The sequence below is a fragment of the Oncorhynchus mykiss genome, chromosome 11, assembly GCF_057628025.1.
Source record: "Oncorhynchus mykiss isolate SJ-2025 chromosome 11, ASM5762802v1, whole genome shotgun sequence".
In the NCBI taxonomy this organism is placed as follows: Eukaryota; Metazoa; Chordata; class Actinopteri; order Salmoniformes; family Salmonidae; genus Oncorhynchus; species Oncorhynchus mykiss.
Genome location: NC_143032.1, coordinates 23270133 through 23285696, shown reverse-complemented (window position 1 = coordinate 23285696; position 15564 = coordinate 23270133). Strand labels below are relative to the sequence as shown.

General features: G+C 41.9%; 1 protein-coding gene across 1 annotated transcript in view; it reads left to right on the top strand.

Moving 5' to 3' along the window:
- Positions 1-14023, top strand: part of LOC110535495 (dihydropyrimidine dehydrogenase [NADP(+)]) — a 210761-nt gene extending 196738 nt beyond the window's left edge. Inside the window, exons 21-23 of the mRNA XM_036935201.2 lie at positions 9839-9991; positions 10272-10412; positions 12997-14023. Coding sequence (XP_036791096.1) covers positions 9839-9991; positions 10272-10412; positions 12997-13167 — 465 coding nt within the window. The 3' untranslated portion in view covers positions 13168-14023. The remainder of the gene's footprint in view (positions 1-9838; positions 9992-10271; positions 10413-12996) is intronic.
- The last annotated feature ends 1541 nt before the right edge of the window (positions 14024-15564 follow it).

The window sequence follows — 15564 nt, the reverse complement described above, 5'->3', positions numbered from 1 at the left end:
TTGGAATGAGATGTTCAACGAGCAGGTGTCCACATACTGTTGGTCATGCAGTGTATCTCTAGGAGCTGATCTGTCAGTATTGTGAAATAATTATAATGTTATGGTAATATTTGAATTGAGAACACTAATCTGAGAGCAGCACTGCCTTTCTTTCGATCCTATCAGTACGACACATGTTTCAACGGCGCGCTTAGCGACCGTTCTCTCTGTGTGGTGTTTTAGGAAACGCATGTTACATCTTCGGCTGTTGTAGGAAAGATGCATTGTTAAAACAGGAAAATATCGGTATCAGGAAGCCGGGCCCAGGTCTTCTACTTTTAGTTGGGAGATTTCAGACGTTGCGTTACAGTCAGCCAAAAATATGCCTTTTTTTTTGTTTCATTTTTGTATCTGTGGATAGGTTGAGGTAACTGCCAAAGTAAAGGAAACACTTGAATAAATTAGGGATTTGAAGCATATTGAAAGCAGGGTCTTCCACACAGGTGTGGTTCCTGAGTAAATTAAGCAACTAACATCCCATCATGTTTAGGGGCATGTATAAAAATGCCCAGTTGCCCATTATTTTGGCTACCATGTCTAGAAGAAGAGATCTCAGTGACTTTAAAAGAGGAGCATAGTGGTTTTTAAGTGAGTGTGTGTGTGTCAAATCAAATGAAATTGTATTTGTCACATGCTTCATAAACAACTGGTCTAGACTAACAGTAAATTGCTTACTTACTTACGGGTCCTTTTCCAACAATGCAGTTAAAGATAAGCACAATTTTTTTTTTTATGGTGTTAGTGTCTCAGTCACCAGATCTCAACTCAATTGAACTCTTATGGGAGATCCGGTAGCGGCGCCTTAGACAGCATCTTCCAACTCTAGTTCCAGAAACTTGTAGAATCTATGACTAGGTGTATTGATGCTGTTCTGGCTCGTGGTGCCCAACGCCCTATTAAGACACTTTATGTTGGTGTTTCCTTTATTTTGGCAGTTACCTGTAGATAGGAATGCCTCATAGCGTTCATGGAGGCCTGGTGTACAGAGCTAGCCTGGGCCCTGTCTTTGACTTAGTGGACAGTATAGATAGAAAGTGACATCTCACCTGTGTTTGTGTGTAGGGCAGCTGTTGCCGCGAGGCAGAGGAACAGTAGCATTGACCCAATGAGACAAATACACCAAGCACACCATGCAGGGGAGGAGGGGGGGGGGGAGCAGGATCACATTACTTACAGTACAGTCAAGACAAGGGTTTTGTGTATTTATGTGTGTGTACGTGTTTAACTATAGTAAGCTGTACGAGAGTGTGTGTGTGTGTGTGTGTGTGTGTGTGTGTGTGTGTGTGTGTGTGTGTGTGTGTGTGTGTGTGTGAGATTGGGTGGGGGTGGGTGGGTGGATGTGTGCGTGCGTGCATCAGAAAGTCAGACTCAAAGGTAGAGTCGTCGGAGGGGGAAAAAAAGGTTTGGTAGAGAGACAGTGGGGCTGTGTGTGTCAGAGTGCACAAGACATTTGCGAGAAAGGTAGAGAACGGAACCTCAAATGGAAAAAAAGAGAGGTAGTTAGCGAGAGCGAGAGACGGAGCTCATAAAAGAGAAAAAGAAAGTGAGAAGAGAAGTCACTGTCACTGCAATTCCCGGGAATGTCAGTTGATAAAAGGAGTAGGAGCGTTCAGCTGAAGACATCTTTTTTCTCTCTCTCACTGTTAGTATAAGTAGTGAGAGAGAATGCTGTCTCAAATAGTCTGCCTCGGTGGCAATCCATGCTCTCTCATGGAATGATCTATCCTTATTTCACCGTTTAGAGTGTGGAGTCCAATTTCAGTGAACTTCAGTCCTTCATAAGTAATTTAAGAAGTAGACTGAAGTTACCTCAATGGTAAATCAAATAATTATCTTGGCTGTGCTTCAATAGTGGGTGGCTACATCAAACAAATTCATTTTTTGGGCTGTCAACACAGGTTCATGTACAACTGTTTGCACACAGTCAACAGTCTTGGCTGGACTCTGGAACATGCAAATAACATGCCAGACATAAAATCCCTACTACTGCAAAAATAATATGGATAATTTATTTAACTTTTATAGTGCTTTTCAAAGAATATCAAAGTGCTTTAAAACACACAAAAGACTTGAAGAACAACATCACAACATCATGAGATGGACAGTCATTATAAAGTTCATGTCTTGAGTGGTCATCTGAGGAAAAACGAAAACATTTATAATAAATAAATAAAGAGCATCATGTCCAGGGGGTGTACTTCTCCATCAAGCTGCCTCACGCTACAGAAACAGACTAGTCTTACTTTACTGCAATTAAGAATGCACTAAGCACACGCCTGATATGCAGTACATACTGGGTCACAGCATCAGCAGAAACATGGAGTGCATGGTGCAAACTGAAGTGCAGACCCATCACTCTACTGCATGGTGATTGCAACCCTGTGAGCTGACAGTAACAGTTAGGCTTATGAGATGCTAGCTAACGTGTGAAGCTAACATGTGCTCCGTGTGGGACTGCTCATGCCCAAGACGGGAGGCTCAGCACCACAGGTATTTGTTAGGCAGCAGGCTGGCTGGAACAGGCGATGAGACCCACTACTGGGCCGACACAGGGAGGGAGAGCTCCACAGTCCCCTAGAACTAGCCCAATGTTACCTCTTTGTGGTGTCTCTCCTGGTATCTCCACCCCCACACAGCCTCCCAATCCACACAGTCGCCTCCTCCTCTTTCTCCTCCTCCACCACCTCCTCCTCTCTGCTGGTGCCAATTCCAAACAAGGGGTGGGAGTGAGAGAGGTGTTGCTGGCTAGGCTACCCCTGAGCTGCTGCACAGTTGGGGAGGGGGGGGGGGGGTTGTTAAATAGTGGTTTGGCCTGGCTACACGGCACGGCGGAGTCTGGTTGAGCTTGGCAGGCCTGCAGGGGTAATGAAGCCTTGGACCAGCCTGACCTACCCCCTCTCTGCTGGGGGCCTGCCTGGAAACACTCTGGCTCAGGTGAGGTGGTGATGGGCTGATATTGGGGGTGGGGGAAGGGTGCTGGCTGGGGAGGGGGGTGGTACTGACTACTCTGATGTTCTATTACTTCATTGAGGGAAAATTGATTGTTGAAGTACTTTCGTAGATATTTAATCCAATGGCAGGTAGTCTAGCGGTTAAGCGCATTGGACCAGTAACCGAAAGGATGCTGGTTCGAATCCCCGAGCCATCTAGGTGAAAAATCTGTTGATGTGACCTTGAGCAGGGACCTTAACCCTAATCGCTCTGGATAAGAGCATCTGCTAAATGACTCAAATGTAAAATTATGATAGTGCACTTTGTTGCCATTTTGATTGTTGGCACTAATAGAGAAACCACAATATGCCTCTAAAAGGCACAAAATACAACTATTTGAATTGTAGATTGTGAAAGTTACCCAGAGTAAGACTACCTTTACTTGACATGTATTAGTCGTATGTACAGGATACACATGGTATACAGCGTCCAATGAAATGCTTACTTGCAGGTTCCTTCTCGACAATGCAACAACAATAATAAATAATAAAATATAAGAACATGAACCTAAGGTAAATGACTTAGTAGAACAGAATACATTTTTTTAGCATAATTGTAATACAAGAAGGCACAATTTATCGTCCAGTATTTACACTTGTTTTGGGGAAGGGGGTGATTCAGGGGCAAGTGTTTAATTTAGCAATCATAGTAAGAGTCTGGTAGCAGCAGTTGTGGTGTGCGTGTGTGCATGCGCGTGTGTGGATGAGTGTATGTCTGTGTGGGTGTGAGCTTGAGTGAGTGCATTTGTGTTAAGGTGCAGGTGGTCGGTCCAGTTCAAGTGTTCAGCAGTCGGATGGTTTGTAGATCGAAACTGTCTCTGAGCCTGTTGATATCAGACCTCATGCTCCGATACCGTCTGACCAACAATAAGGGAGTGTACAGCTTGTGGATGGTATTTATGTCTTCTTTGATGATGCTGCAGACCTTCCTCAGGCACCGTTTCCACTAGATGTAAATGTCCTGACATTGTTGTCAATTAAAGGTAGGATCAGATTTAAATACAGATTAGGTATCCACTCACTAGCCTTTTAAATCCCTCTCCCAATGTGTTCAGTACATCAATTACACCCACTGTTTATTCTGTTTGAACCTGATGTGAGTAACACCAGTCCAGGTGTGGGCTGTGGAATCCAAACCATTCTGTGGCTGCATCCAAAATGGGACCTAACCCCTATGTAGGGCCCATAGGGCTATGGTCAAAAGTAGTGCACTATATATAGAATGGGGTGCCATTTGGGACACAGCCTGTGGTAAATGTTATGAGAAGTGAAAGGGGAGTCAGCCTGTCCTCCAGACCATTAGCCAGACCGTCCTCCCCAACCAGAGTATAGATGTACAGTTATTGCCACGGCTGTCTGCTTCCTCTTTGGGATCTTTCATTAGGCCGCCCTCATATTCGGCCCCTGAGACAGAGGCCAAATCATGTCTCTGAGCCGCTTGTGTGTTTGTTATTAGGGACCTCTGGTGGGCGGGCTGGCTGGCTGACTGTCTTTCTGACTATTGGTGTGGTTGACAGTGAGAGAAGGAGAGAAACCATGCTGTTGGTCTGGCCAAATATCAGCTAACATGTCTCAATGTTCAGTGCCTTCATTGTCCCCCACGATGAAATCGGGGAGGGAACTGTGGATCTGTCTCCGTTCGTTCGTACATTAGTTTACCAATATCTCAAACAGCACTGGGACGATTTTGACGAAACTTGGGTGAATGATGTGTCTTGCCATAGAGATCTGGCATTTACAAAATGACACTGATTGGCCCAAGGCGGAAGCTATAGTAATTAACAGAAATTTGGACATTTGGAAACCAAGCTTACTCGTCTGTATTTTGTGGAACTTGTGTGGTATAATGCGTCCAAATCAGAATGAATTGGGACCAAATTGGTTTGCATATTGATAAATGTTAACGAACATGCAACACAAGTCCACAAGTCCTTTGCAGGAACTTTTTAATTGCCACTTTGGGGTTTTGGAGATGAGTTTCACCCACACAGTTTTTACATGGGAGGTGATTTTCCAACCTCTAAAACTGATCTGTACCGACACACAAGGTAACAGACTCCTCTCCACTCACCGCATAATTTATGAAGGCAGATCAGATGCACATACAATACAGGTTATTAATTCCTCCTGCTACACTGCTCTCTTGATTAACAGTTTAAAGAAACAGAACAAAATACAACACACAAACAAATCAAACTAATGCCAAGTTATTGGGTTTGTTTGTTTACCTGTTAGGGGGAGGAACACACTGGCATCCAATTAAGGGTTGTTGTGTGATTGTTTTAAGACGTGGCTGGCGCTCACTGCTTGGCAGTTTGGGTAAAAGACCACGGCACTCAACGTACCCAATCTCTCCCTCCCTATCTCTCTCTCTCTCTTTGCTGTGGTTGGTGTGGTGGGCCTTCATCTCTGGCTGTGGTTTCCCCAGCCCCTTCCTTCCACTCTGTGGTTTATAGCCATGGACCTTAGAGGCCGAAATACATTTTAATGTTCTGTTATAGCAGGGGGAAAAGAATAAGAAGAGGAGGTAGGGAAAAAACAAGAACAGAATAGCTGTTGGATTAGAACCTATCTGGTACTACTGTGCCTGGTTTAAATTAATGAGGGCTGAACACACAGATGTATACATTTCGTTTTTCACGTTTAATTATGGCACATTGTAAGCAGTAGTTTAGTGATGATGAATCACCCACTTTTTATGCTGCCGGGGTTGTTGTTGCTTTTCTTTTCCTTCTTTCTTTAGACTTGTGACCTGATCTCTTTTCTTAATGGCAGCATGTATTTGAGGGAGCAATAAGCCTTAATGTTGTTAGCAGATATAGTAGAGAGCTCACAGAGGGTTGGAGGGCTTCTCCTTTGGAGTGTGGCCTGGCAGCACAATATGCATGGGGGAGTGCTTTCCAGTGTTATGACCTTGAAGTCTTTTCATGTGGATGGCCTTGTGTGGACGGACGAAAGGACAGACAGACTGCCTTGAGATTCCTTTTGAAACATAAGGGCACGATAGGGTAGCAGTGTATAATTCCTGTAAAAGTCTGACTGCACATACATCTAATGATTTGGACATAGGCTGTCCTTATGTGAAATGTCCTGGTGTGCCGCTACGTATGGATGTTTAGAGGTGGTTCCAATTGAATGTGTGGTATTTCATGTACAATTAAAACCTTTGCTACTTTTTAATGTTATGCACACAATGTGGGCATATGATATTTATCGAGCTTAGAGATGATCTCATTACCATATGAAATTGAAGAAGAGAGAGAAAAAAATCTAATTAAAAACAAACCGCATTAATTTGAATAAATGGTTCAATGAAAAGCAGAAAAACATGTCACGCACACCTGTTTTTCCCGAGGATCTACTAATAAAAGTTGCAATGTGTTGCCTACTAACCATCTGTACTTTGGTTTACTTCGCTCACCGGTTTGGAGGTGATATTTGGAGAACAGCTGTGGATGAGAAGACAGAGAAAGACAGCAATACAATCTGTGATCTCTGTTTTGTTGTGGCCTCTCAGAGCACAGAAACACATTGCTAGCACATTAAATATTAGGTATGTTTGAAACTGAGTCAGCGCAGGTGTAGTTTTTCAATCAATTTACTAATTTTAGCAACGACAGAGCTAGTGGCAACACAAGTTCATTTGTATTTGCTTGCAAGAATAAATGGCATTGCAATAGCTTGATATGCCAAGGAGACTAATCCCGAGTCTAACTTTCAGAGGAAGCACACCTGCAAGTATTCACAGATAGCTTCTCAGGGAAGTCTCTTATCTAATAGTCGTGCTGGATAATGCAGGGAAGAGCTCCAGTAGAATTGCTTGTCTCATGATAACTTTTCTGATAGATTTCAAAAAGCTGCTTGTTAAAGGAGGCAAGTTGAAACTGAGACAGAAAAAAAGTGACATTTCAAAACCTGAATCAATGTCGATACTTTGAACAGCTTGGTCTTACCTCATTTCCTCTGGTCAATTTGGAGATGTGCGGTGGAAATGAATTAGTGGCACCCTAGGTATGGGATTGGCTTTCCACACGGCCTCAGTGGCATGTTGTGTTGGAGCTTGCTTTGCCTGTCTGGCATCACTGCAATTTCCATACACACACAAACAAACACACACACACACGGCAGACAAACAGCCTGCCAGCCTGAGCTTAATCCCCTCCTATGTTGGGGCCATAAGTATGTGGGATTCTGCCTTCAAACCGTCATGAATATGGTAATCTAGAGGAATCACAACAAGCAGTTACTTCTCCACTTAAGCACTTGCCAAGAGATCGCAAGGGGCCTGTGGTGGACGTCTTTCTTCAAGCACACACAAACATATGCACACGTACACACACAATTGGGTAGGGCTATGGAGATGTATGGATAAAGACAGAGTGATCCCTCTCTCCCTTTCTCTCTCTCTAGCTATCGTGCTCTCTCTCTCTCTAGATACCTCTCTTTCTGTCTTTTTCTCTCTCTCTCTCTCTCTGTCTCTCTGTGTCCCCCCCCCCCCCCCCCCTCTGTATCTCTCTATCTCAGTTGCACTCACACAAACTGTCCTTGTTAAGGATCAAAGACTCCTCTGGCTCAAGTGACGTCTGGATATCAAAAGTGTACCTTTGGTCTTTGGTATAGGCAGGCACAGATTAAAGGGGACATGTGCTTAATAATAATTTATTCAACTTTTAAAACGCAATTCATGACATAAAGAAATCTCAAAGCTCTGTAAAGCAACAACAAAAAACAAGCAATTTAAAAACAACAACATCAATAATCATCATGAGTAGATTGACGGTCAAGAGACTGAAGGGTGAGAAAGTTCATGGCTTGATTAATATCTTGTGTTTATTATGGCTCCTCATTAGTTCCTTCCAAGGCAGCAGCTACTCTTCCTGGGATCCAGCAAAATGAAGGCATTTATAACATTTTTAAAACAGTACAATACATTTTCTAACAGATTTCACAACACATGAAGTGATCAATGAGGTCACTGTAGTGGTAAGGGACCCTAACTGTTGACCGTTTTAATTAGAATGGAAAATATTCATTCATCAGGCAATTTTTCCTATTTTTTTTTTGTTTGTGCATGGTTTCTGGAAGATCAGGACTACTGTTTGTGTGAAAGTCCCAATTATCTATGGAATACAACATTGATGCTTGAAAATGAGACATGACTTGATGTTTATAACGTGATAGTAGTTATATCAGACAAACATGAATGACCATACTGTTCACAGAGAACTATGTTTTTTTGTATATAAAAAGCATAGACTGTATGACTCCAAGTCCCACATCTATACAGTAGAATGTCTGTACAAGGGCTGTAGCTGTATTTGGATGAAATCGTACACCCTTGGAAACTCATTTTCAAAGATTTTCTCAAAAAACAATCATAGATTTGTATTTTTTTTCTTCGAGAATGTTATTGTGTTTTGGCTGTTATTCTTCTCTGAAACAAAATTGCCCATTTCAGACGAGCCTTTTAAGTGCTTTAGGTAATGTTCTCCTGTAGCTGCATCACCTCCATCCCGCCAACACGTTGTTTTCAAGGGGAATAGCTCGCAGACAAGCAGCAACCATTTTGAGTGAGCAAGCAATTCCTGTTCATTGACACGGTAATGTCTTAAGCCAGGAAGGCGAATGAATATTTTTGCAAATATATTGCATGATTTTACAGTAGAGGGCCTACAGGAGATGCAAACGGGAGTAAACCCACAACAATAATCTCCCTGAAAACCACCCTCCATGACCGCCATCAGCTTGTATTTCACTTTTAAAAGCCAAACAATTTTTCAATATCACGTCCGATGCACTGCACAGCAGATGGGGAAAGAGATGTAATTTCAAACGGGAACTGAAGCAAATGTGGTTTTATTGTACTTTTTAGTTTTTGACTTTTTTTTCTTGTTTTTGGGAAAAGTGGGTCATTCACTTGTAATCCTGTACACTTGCTGTGGTGTACAGGAGGAGGGGAAAAAAAAAATCTAAACGCTGTACAACACTCAATAAGCCCAGGGGACACCTCCAGCTTGATACAGTTAACGTGTAAATGTTGGCCGAACGGATCTCATTAATTTCCCAGGATGAAAAACAGTGGCCACTACTCCAAAGCAAACAGTGTTCCTTTAATGCGGTCAGTCTGTGCCTCTCCAATCCTCATCTCATCCTCGTCTCATTCCTGTCTCATCCCTGTCTCGCTGTGTGTTTGTTCTCATCTGATGCTTCTAATGAGGCACATCAGTGATGCTTCAGTACTCTGTACTGGAGGTGCAGCTTAAACACTCATCAGCAGTAAGTAGACAAACAACCTCTCTCTTAGGTCAACAAACCTGTCAACACATGGTCGAAGAGGACACGAGACAATATTACAAAGAGATACAAAGGATTGATACAAGTAAAATGGCATTGGTAGACAATAGATGCATAAGACATGTCATTGGTAAAACATTTAAATAAATTCACTCTTACAAATTGTAATTTATTACTTTGTTATTGCTAAGATAATTGGAGAGTTATGAATAAGTAAAATGCTTACGTAGAACCATATTAAACTATCAAAAACCATCAATAACATGGTCACATCTATCTTTAAACACTTTTGATTAAAACCAAAATTACTTTTCTAAATGAAAAAAAAAAGTGGTCAGTCATATTTTACCGGAGGAATAAACTAAAATTGATTTACTACAACAAGTTTCACACCAAAAAGCTATCCTGGAAAGCCAATCATTTTTCAGAATTTCACTACCTCCAATATTAAGTTACAACTGAAGCTGTTAGAATTTAACAACTAACCTTCAGCCTTCTATCAATCCTACTTTAAGAGTTTACCCAGCTTTGGACCCTATCTGCTTGAGAAGAAAAAGGTTTTGGCCGACTACAAGAAGGCAGTGAGAGACTACGTTGAGAAGACCACAGTAGTGGAGGCCAATGGCACCAGAACGTACACCCCCAAGAGACCAGTCCCAGCTGTCAAGGTAAGAGAGAAGAGAACACCCCTTAGTTCTCCCATAGTACTTTGAAATATGTTTTTGATGTACTGTAGAATGCATGCCCAATACATTGCTTCATTCTTAGTAGTATGCTACTGTAGATATTGGAACAGGTGCCTAGATTTAGCCATAATGTTTACAAGGCATGTAAGATACAGTACATGACTGAGACCAGGTCCTTAGATCAATGTGTGTTGCCATAGAGATCCTATATATATCTATAATATGTTCTGTGTGTAATTATTTAGTGTTGTCTTGTTCCCAGGATGTTATAGCCAGGGCTCTGAAGCACATCGGTGCATACGGGGAGCTGAACAACACAGAGCAGGTCGAGGCTGTTATAGATGAGGAAATGTGTATCAACTGTGGCAAGTGCTACATGACCTGCAATGACTCTGGGTACCAGGTACATACTGCACTGTACATCCCCTCCATTTGTTTGAAGCACACGCTCACTCAGAGACACACGTGCTCGGGAACAAGTCTAATCAAAGCCTGTTTAAGGACCAGACTGGCCCTTACTGTCTCCTGAAAAAGGGATGCCTTGTGACAAGGCCTAGTTTTCATTATAGTCACAGTGACGCACATTAGTCTCTCGCTCTCTCGCTCTCTGTGAAAGTACCTCTGTCGGAGGAAGGAACAGTATGACAGTTTTATTAAAGAAAGAATCTCCTCTTCTTCCCTGGTAAATAAATGTCCCCATTATCTATCAGCAGAAGTATTGATGAAGTAGCACGGACTGTTCCATCAGAGCTCATTGTCTGTGAGTGGATCTCTGAGAGGGATTATATGTTAATAATGGTTTCTAATGAAGACCGGCATTCATCAGGATAATGTGTCTCCATCGAATAGGTGGTTCCACACACACAGACACTTTTTTTATATACTGTACCAGTCAAAAGTTTGGACACATTCTACTCATTCCATGCTTTTTCTTTATTTTCACCATTTTCTACATTGTAGAATAATAGTGAAGACATCAAAACCATGAAATAACACACAGTAACCAAAGAAAAGTGTTAAACAAATCTAAATATATTTGAGATTCTTCAAAGTAGCCACCCTTTGCCTTGATGACATCTTTGCACACTCTTGGCATTCTCTCAACCAGTTTCATGAGGAATGCATTTTAATTAACAGGTGTGCCTTGTTAAAAGTTAATTTGTGGAATTTCTTTCCTTCTAAATGTGTTTGAGCCAATCAGTTGTGTTGTGAAAAGGTAGGGTTGGTATACAGAAGATAGCTCTATTTAGTAAAAGACCCAAGTCAATATTATTGCAAGAACAGCTCAAATAAGGAAAGAGAAACAACAGTCCATCCTTACTTTAAGACATGCAGGTCAGTCAATCCGGAGAATTTCAAGACCTTTGAAAGTTTCTTCAAGTGCAGTTGCAAAAACCATCTAGCGCTATGATGAAAGTCATGACGACCGCCACAGGAAAGGAAGACCCAGAGTTACCTCTGCCGCAGAGGATAAGTTCATTAGTTACCAGCCTCAGAAATTGCAGCCCAAATAAATGCTTCACAGAGTTCAATTAACAGACACATCTCAACATCAACTGTTCAGAGGAGATTGTGTGAATCAGACCTTCATGGTCGAATTGCTGCAAACAAACCACTACTAAAGGACACCAATAATAAGAAGAGACTTGCTTGGGCCAAGAAACACGAGCAATGGACATTAGACCGGTGGAAATCTGTCCTTTGGTCTGATGAGTCCAAATTCCAGATTTCTTGTTCCAACCGACGTGTCTTTGTGAGATGCAGAGTAGGTGAACACATGATCTCCGCATGTGTGGTATCCACCGTGAAGCATGGAGGAGGAGGTGTTATGGTGTGGCGTGCTTTGCTGGTGACACTGTCATTGATTTATTTAGAATTCAAGACACACTTAACCAGTATGGCTACCACAGCATTCTGCAGCAATGTGCCATCCATTCTGGTTTGCGCTTAGTGGGACTATAATTTGTTTTTCAACAGGACAATGACCCAACACACCTCTAAGCTGCGTAAGTGCTATTTGACCAAGACGGAGTGCTGCATCAAATGACCTGGCATCCACAATCACCCGACCCCAACCCAATGTTGATGGTTTGGGATGAGTTGGACTGCAGAGTGAAGGAAGACCAGCCAACAAGAGCTCAGCATAATATGGGAACTCCTTCAAGACTGTTGGAAAAGCATTCCAGGTGGAGCTGGTTGAGGTCATTTCAAGAGTGTGCAAAGCTGTCATCAAAGGATGGCTACTTTGAAGAATCTAAAATACAAAATATTTTTTGATTTGTTTAACACTTTTTTGCTTACTACATGATTCCATATGTGTTATTTCATAGTTTTGATATGTTCACTATTGTTCTACAATGTAGAAAATAGTGAAAATAAAGAAAAACACTTGATTGAGTAGGTGTGTCCAAAAGTTTGACTGGTACTGTATATATTTTTTTTTCTTCATTAATATTGCATACAGGGTTAGATGTAGATGTCCCCTGAATGATTTTCACAACAATATGTTGAAGACATCTGTTGTAAATATGTATTTTATTGCGCATGGACAATAAACATAAAATGGTAAATTATGTATCAGCATGATGAATTGACGGCAATATGCAACACCATGCAGTTTGCATGAGGGTAATTTATACATTTTCATAGCAAGATGATTTAAATAGAACTCAATATTATTACAAATCCACTGTGATAACAGAATACACAATATGCCTTGTTTGATGTTACAGTGCAGAACACATTGGTCTACTGGCTACATAACATGGATTCATTGCGGGGCTTCCTGTGCTAGCCTAGCACGCTAAAACCATGTCAATGATGGTCCATGGCAGCCATTCCAAACCTTATAGCCTTTGCTCTCTACTCACTCACTCACTCACTCACTCTCTCTCTCTCCTCTCTCTCTCTCTCTCTCTTCTCTCTCTCTTCTCTCTCTCTTCTCTCTCTCTTCTCTCTCCTCTTCTCTCTCTTCTCTCTCTCTGCAGGCTATTTCGTTTGACCCTGAGACCCATTTCCCTATAGTTAACGACAGCTGCACCGGCTGCACTCTCTGTCTCAGTGTCTGCCCTATCATCGAGTGCATCAAAATGGTTACCAGGACAACACCGTATGTGCCCAAGAGAGGCCTGCCTCAAGCCGTCATGCCCGTATGCTGAAACTAAAGGATGGAGTGAAAGAAAGAAGAAACAAAAACCTCCACCAATGTCTGTTTGACAACATCGATTCCTCTGCTTTGTAATTGTGCTGTGAAAAATTACCTTGATTATATGAAAATAATTATTAGTGTGGATAAATAATTGCCTTATATATTCCCAAGCCAATTATCTACAAATAATCAACCGGGCGGCAAAACGTGGCATTATTTCTAAACAATGGTGGTGTGGGGATGTGTTGTTGTTTTTGTCGTTGAGTTTTTTTTTTTATCTTCCCCGTTGTGTCAAGGCTGTGATAATGAGAGTGAAGGTGGAAGAGAAGAGGGGAGGAAGAGAAAGGAGGGAGGAAGGGGAAGGCAGAAAATAATGGATGTTTATGTATCTGGCCTCTATCTGACAAACTGACGCACCAATGCTACATTTCCTAACAAGCATGCGTGGATGGCAGTCGGACCACAAGCCCAGAGCTATGAAATTAGACATGATATGTTGGGAGGGATAATCAGAAGGATCAGAAGTGGTAAGGAACAAAGATGAATAGGTGATCGTGACAGCCTGAGGTATTCCACCTGTGAATGTCCAGACAATCTCCTCTCTCTCATACCACATCAGCACTGGAGGTCATTGTTTCATGTTTATCAAGCACTGCATCTGTTTAGCTTGGTTCCTCCAAGTGTTAGCTACAAGCCAGCTTTACTTTTAGTTTAACTTGCCCTGCACTCCCAGTGTTAGCTACAAGCCAGCTTTACTTTTAGTTTAACTTGCCTTGCACCAAAGCTTAGAATGTATTCTACTATTACTACTAATACTATTTGCATCTGTCTGTGGTTATGTGGATTACACATTGATTGTGTTAACAGTTTTTTGTGTGTTTTTTGACCATTTCTCTTGATTTGGGTGTGTAATTGTGAAATCAGGGATCTTTGTGTATTACGGGCCAGGGGTTGTTGTAACTAAAAGGTCAGATCTTCCTGTGGCTGTTTCCAGTTCAATAGATATGAAGAATAGCTGTGATTCACTGGGAGCTCACTAAAGGTCAGCTGTGACTAGTCTCATCTCAATAAGTACCTGCTACTCGCCCATGGTTAATGTATACCTACACTACCGTTCAAAAGTTTGGGGTCACTTAGAAATGTCCTTGTTTTTGAAAGAAAGCACATTTTTTGTCCATTTAAAATAACATCAAATTGGTCAGAAATACAATGTAAACATTGGTAATGTTGTAAATGGCTGAAAACGGCAGCTTTTTTAAATGGAATATCTACATAGGTGTACAGAGGCCCAATATCAGCAACCATCACTCTTGTGTTCCAATGGCATGTTGTGTTAGCTAGTGCAGTGGGGCAAAAAAAGTATTTAGTCAGCCACCAATTGTGCAAGTTCTCCCACTTAAAAAGATGAGAGGCCTGTCATTTTCATCATAGGTACACTTCAACTATGACAGACAAAATGAGAAAAAAAATCCAGAAAATCACATTGTAGGATTTTTAATGAATTTATTTGCAAATTATGATGGAAAATAGGTATTTGGTCAATAACAAAAGTTTATCTCAATACTTTGTTATATACCCTTTGTTGGCAATGACAGAGGTCAAACGTTTTCTGTAAGTCTTCACAAGGTTTTCACACACTGTTGCTGGTATTTTGGCCCATTCCTCCATGCAGATCTCCTCCAGAACAGTGATGTTTTGGGGATGTTGCTGGGCAACACGGACTTACCACTCCCTCCAAAGATTTTCTATGGGGTTGAGATCTGGAGACTGGCTAAGCCACTCCAGGTCCTTGAAATGCTTCTTACGAAGCCACTCCTTTGTTGCCCAGGCGGTGCGTTTGGGATCATTGTCATGATGAAAGACCCAGCCACGTTTCATCTTCAATGCCCTTGCTGATGGAAGGATGTTTTCACTCAAAATCTCACGATACATGGCCCCATTCATTCTTTCCTTTACACGGATCAGTTGTCCTGGTCCCTTTGCAGAAAAACAGCCCCAAAGCATGATGTTTCCACCCCCATGCTTCACAGTAGGTATGGTGTTCTTTGGATGCAACTCAGCATTCTTTGTCCTCCAAACACGGCGAGTTGAGTTTTTACCAAAAAGTTATATTTTAGTTTCATCTGACCATATGACATTCTCCCAATCTTCTTCTGGATCATCCAAATTCTCTCTAGCAAACTTCAGACGGGCCTGGACAAGTACTGGCTTAAGCAGGGGGACACGTCTGGCACTGCAGGATTTGAGTCCCTGGCGGCGTAGTGTGTTATTGATGGTAGGCTTTGTTACTTTGGTCCTAGCTCTCTGCAGGTCATTCACTAGGTCCACCCGTGTGGTTCTGGGATTTCTGCTCAGCGTTCTTGTGATCATTTTGACCCCACGGGTTGAGATCTTGCGATCCCAGATC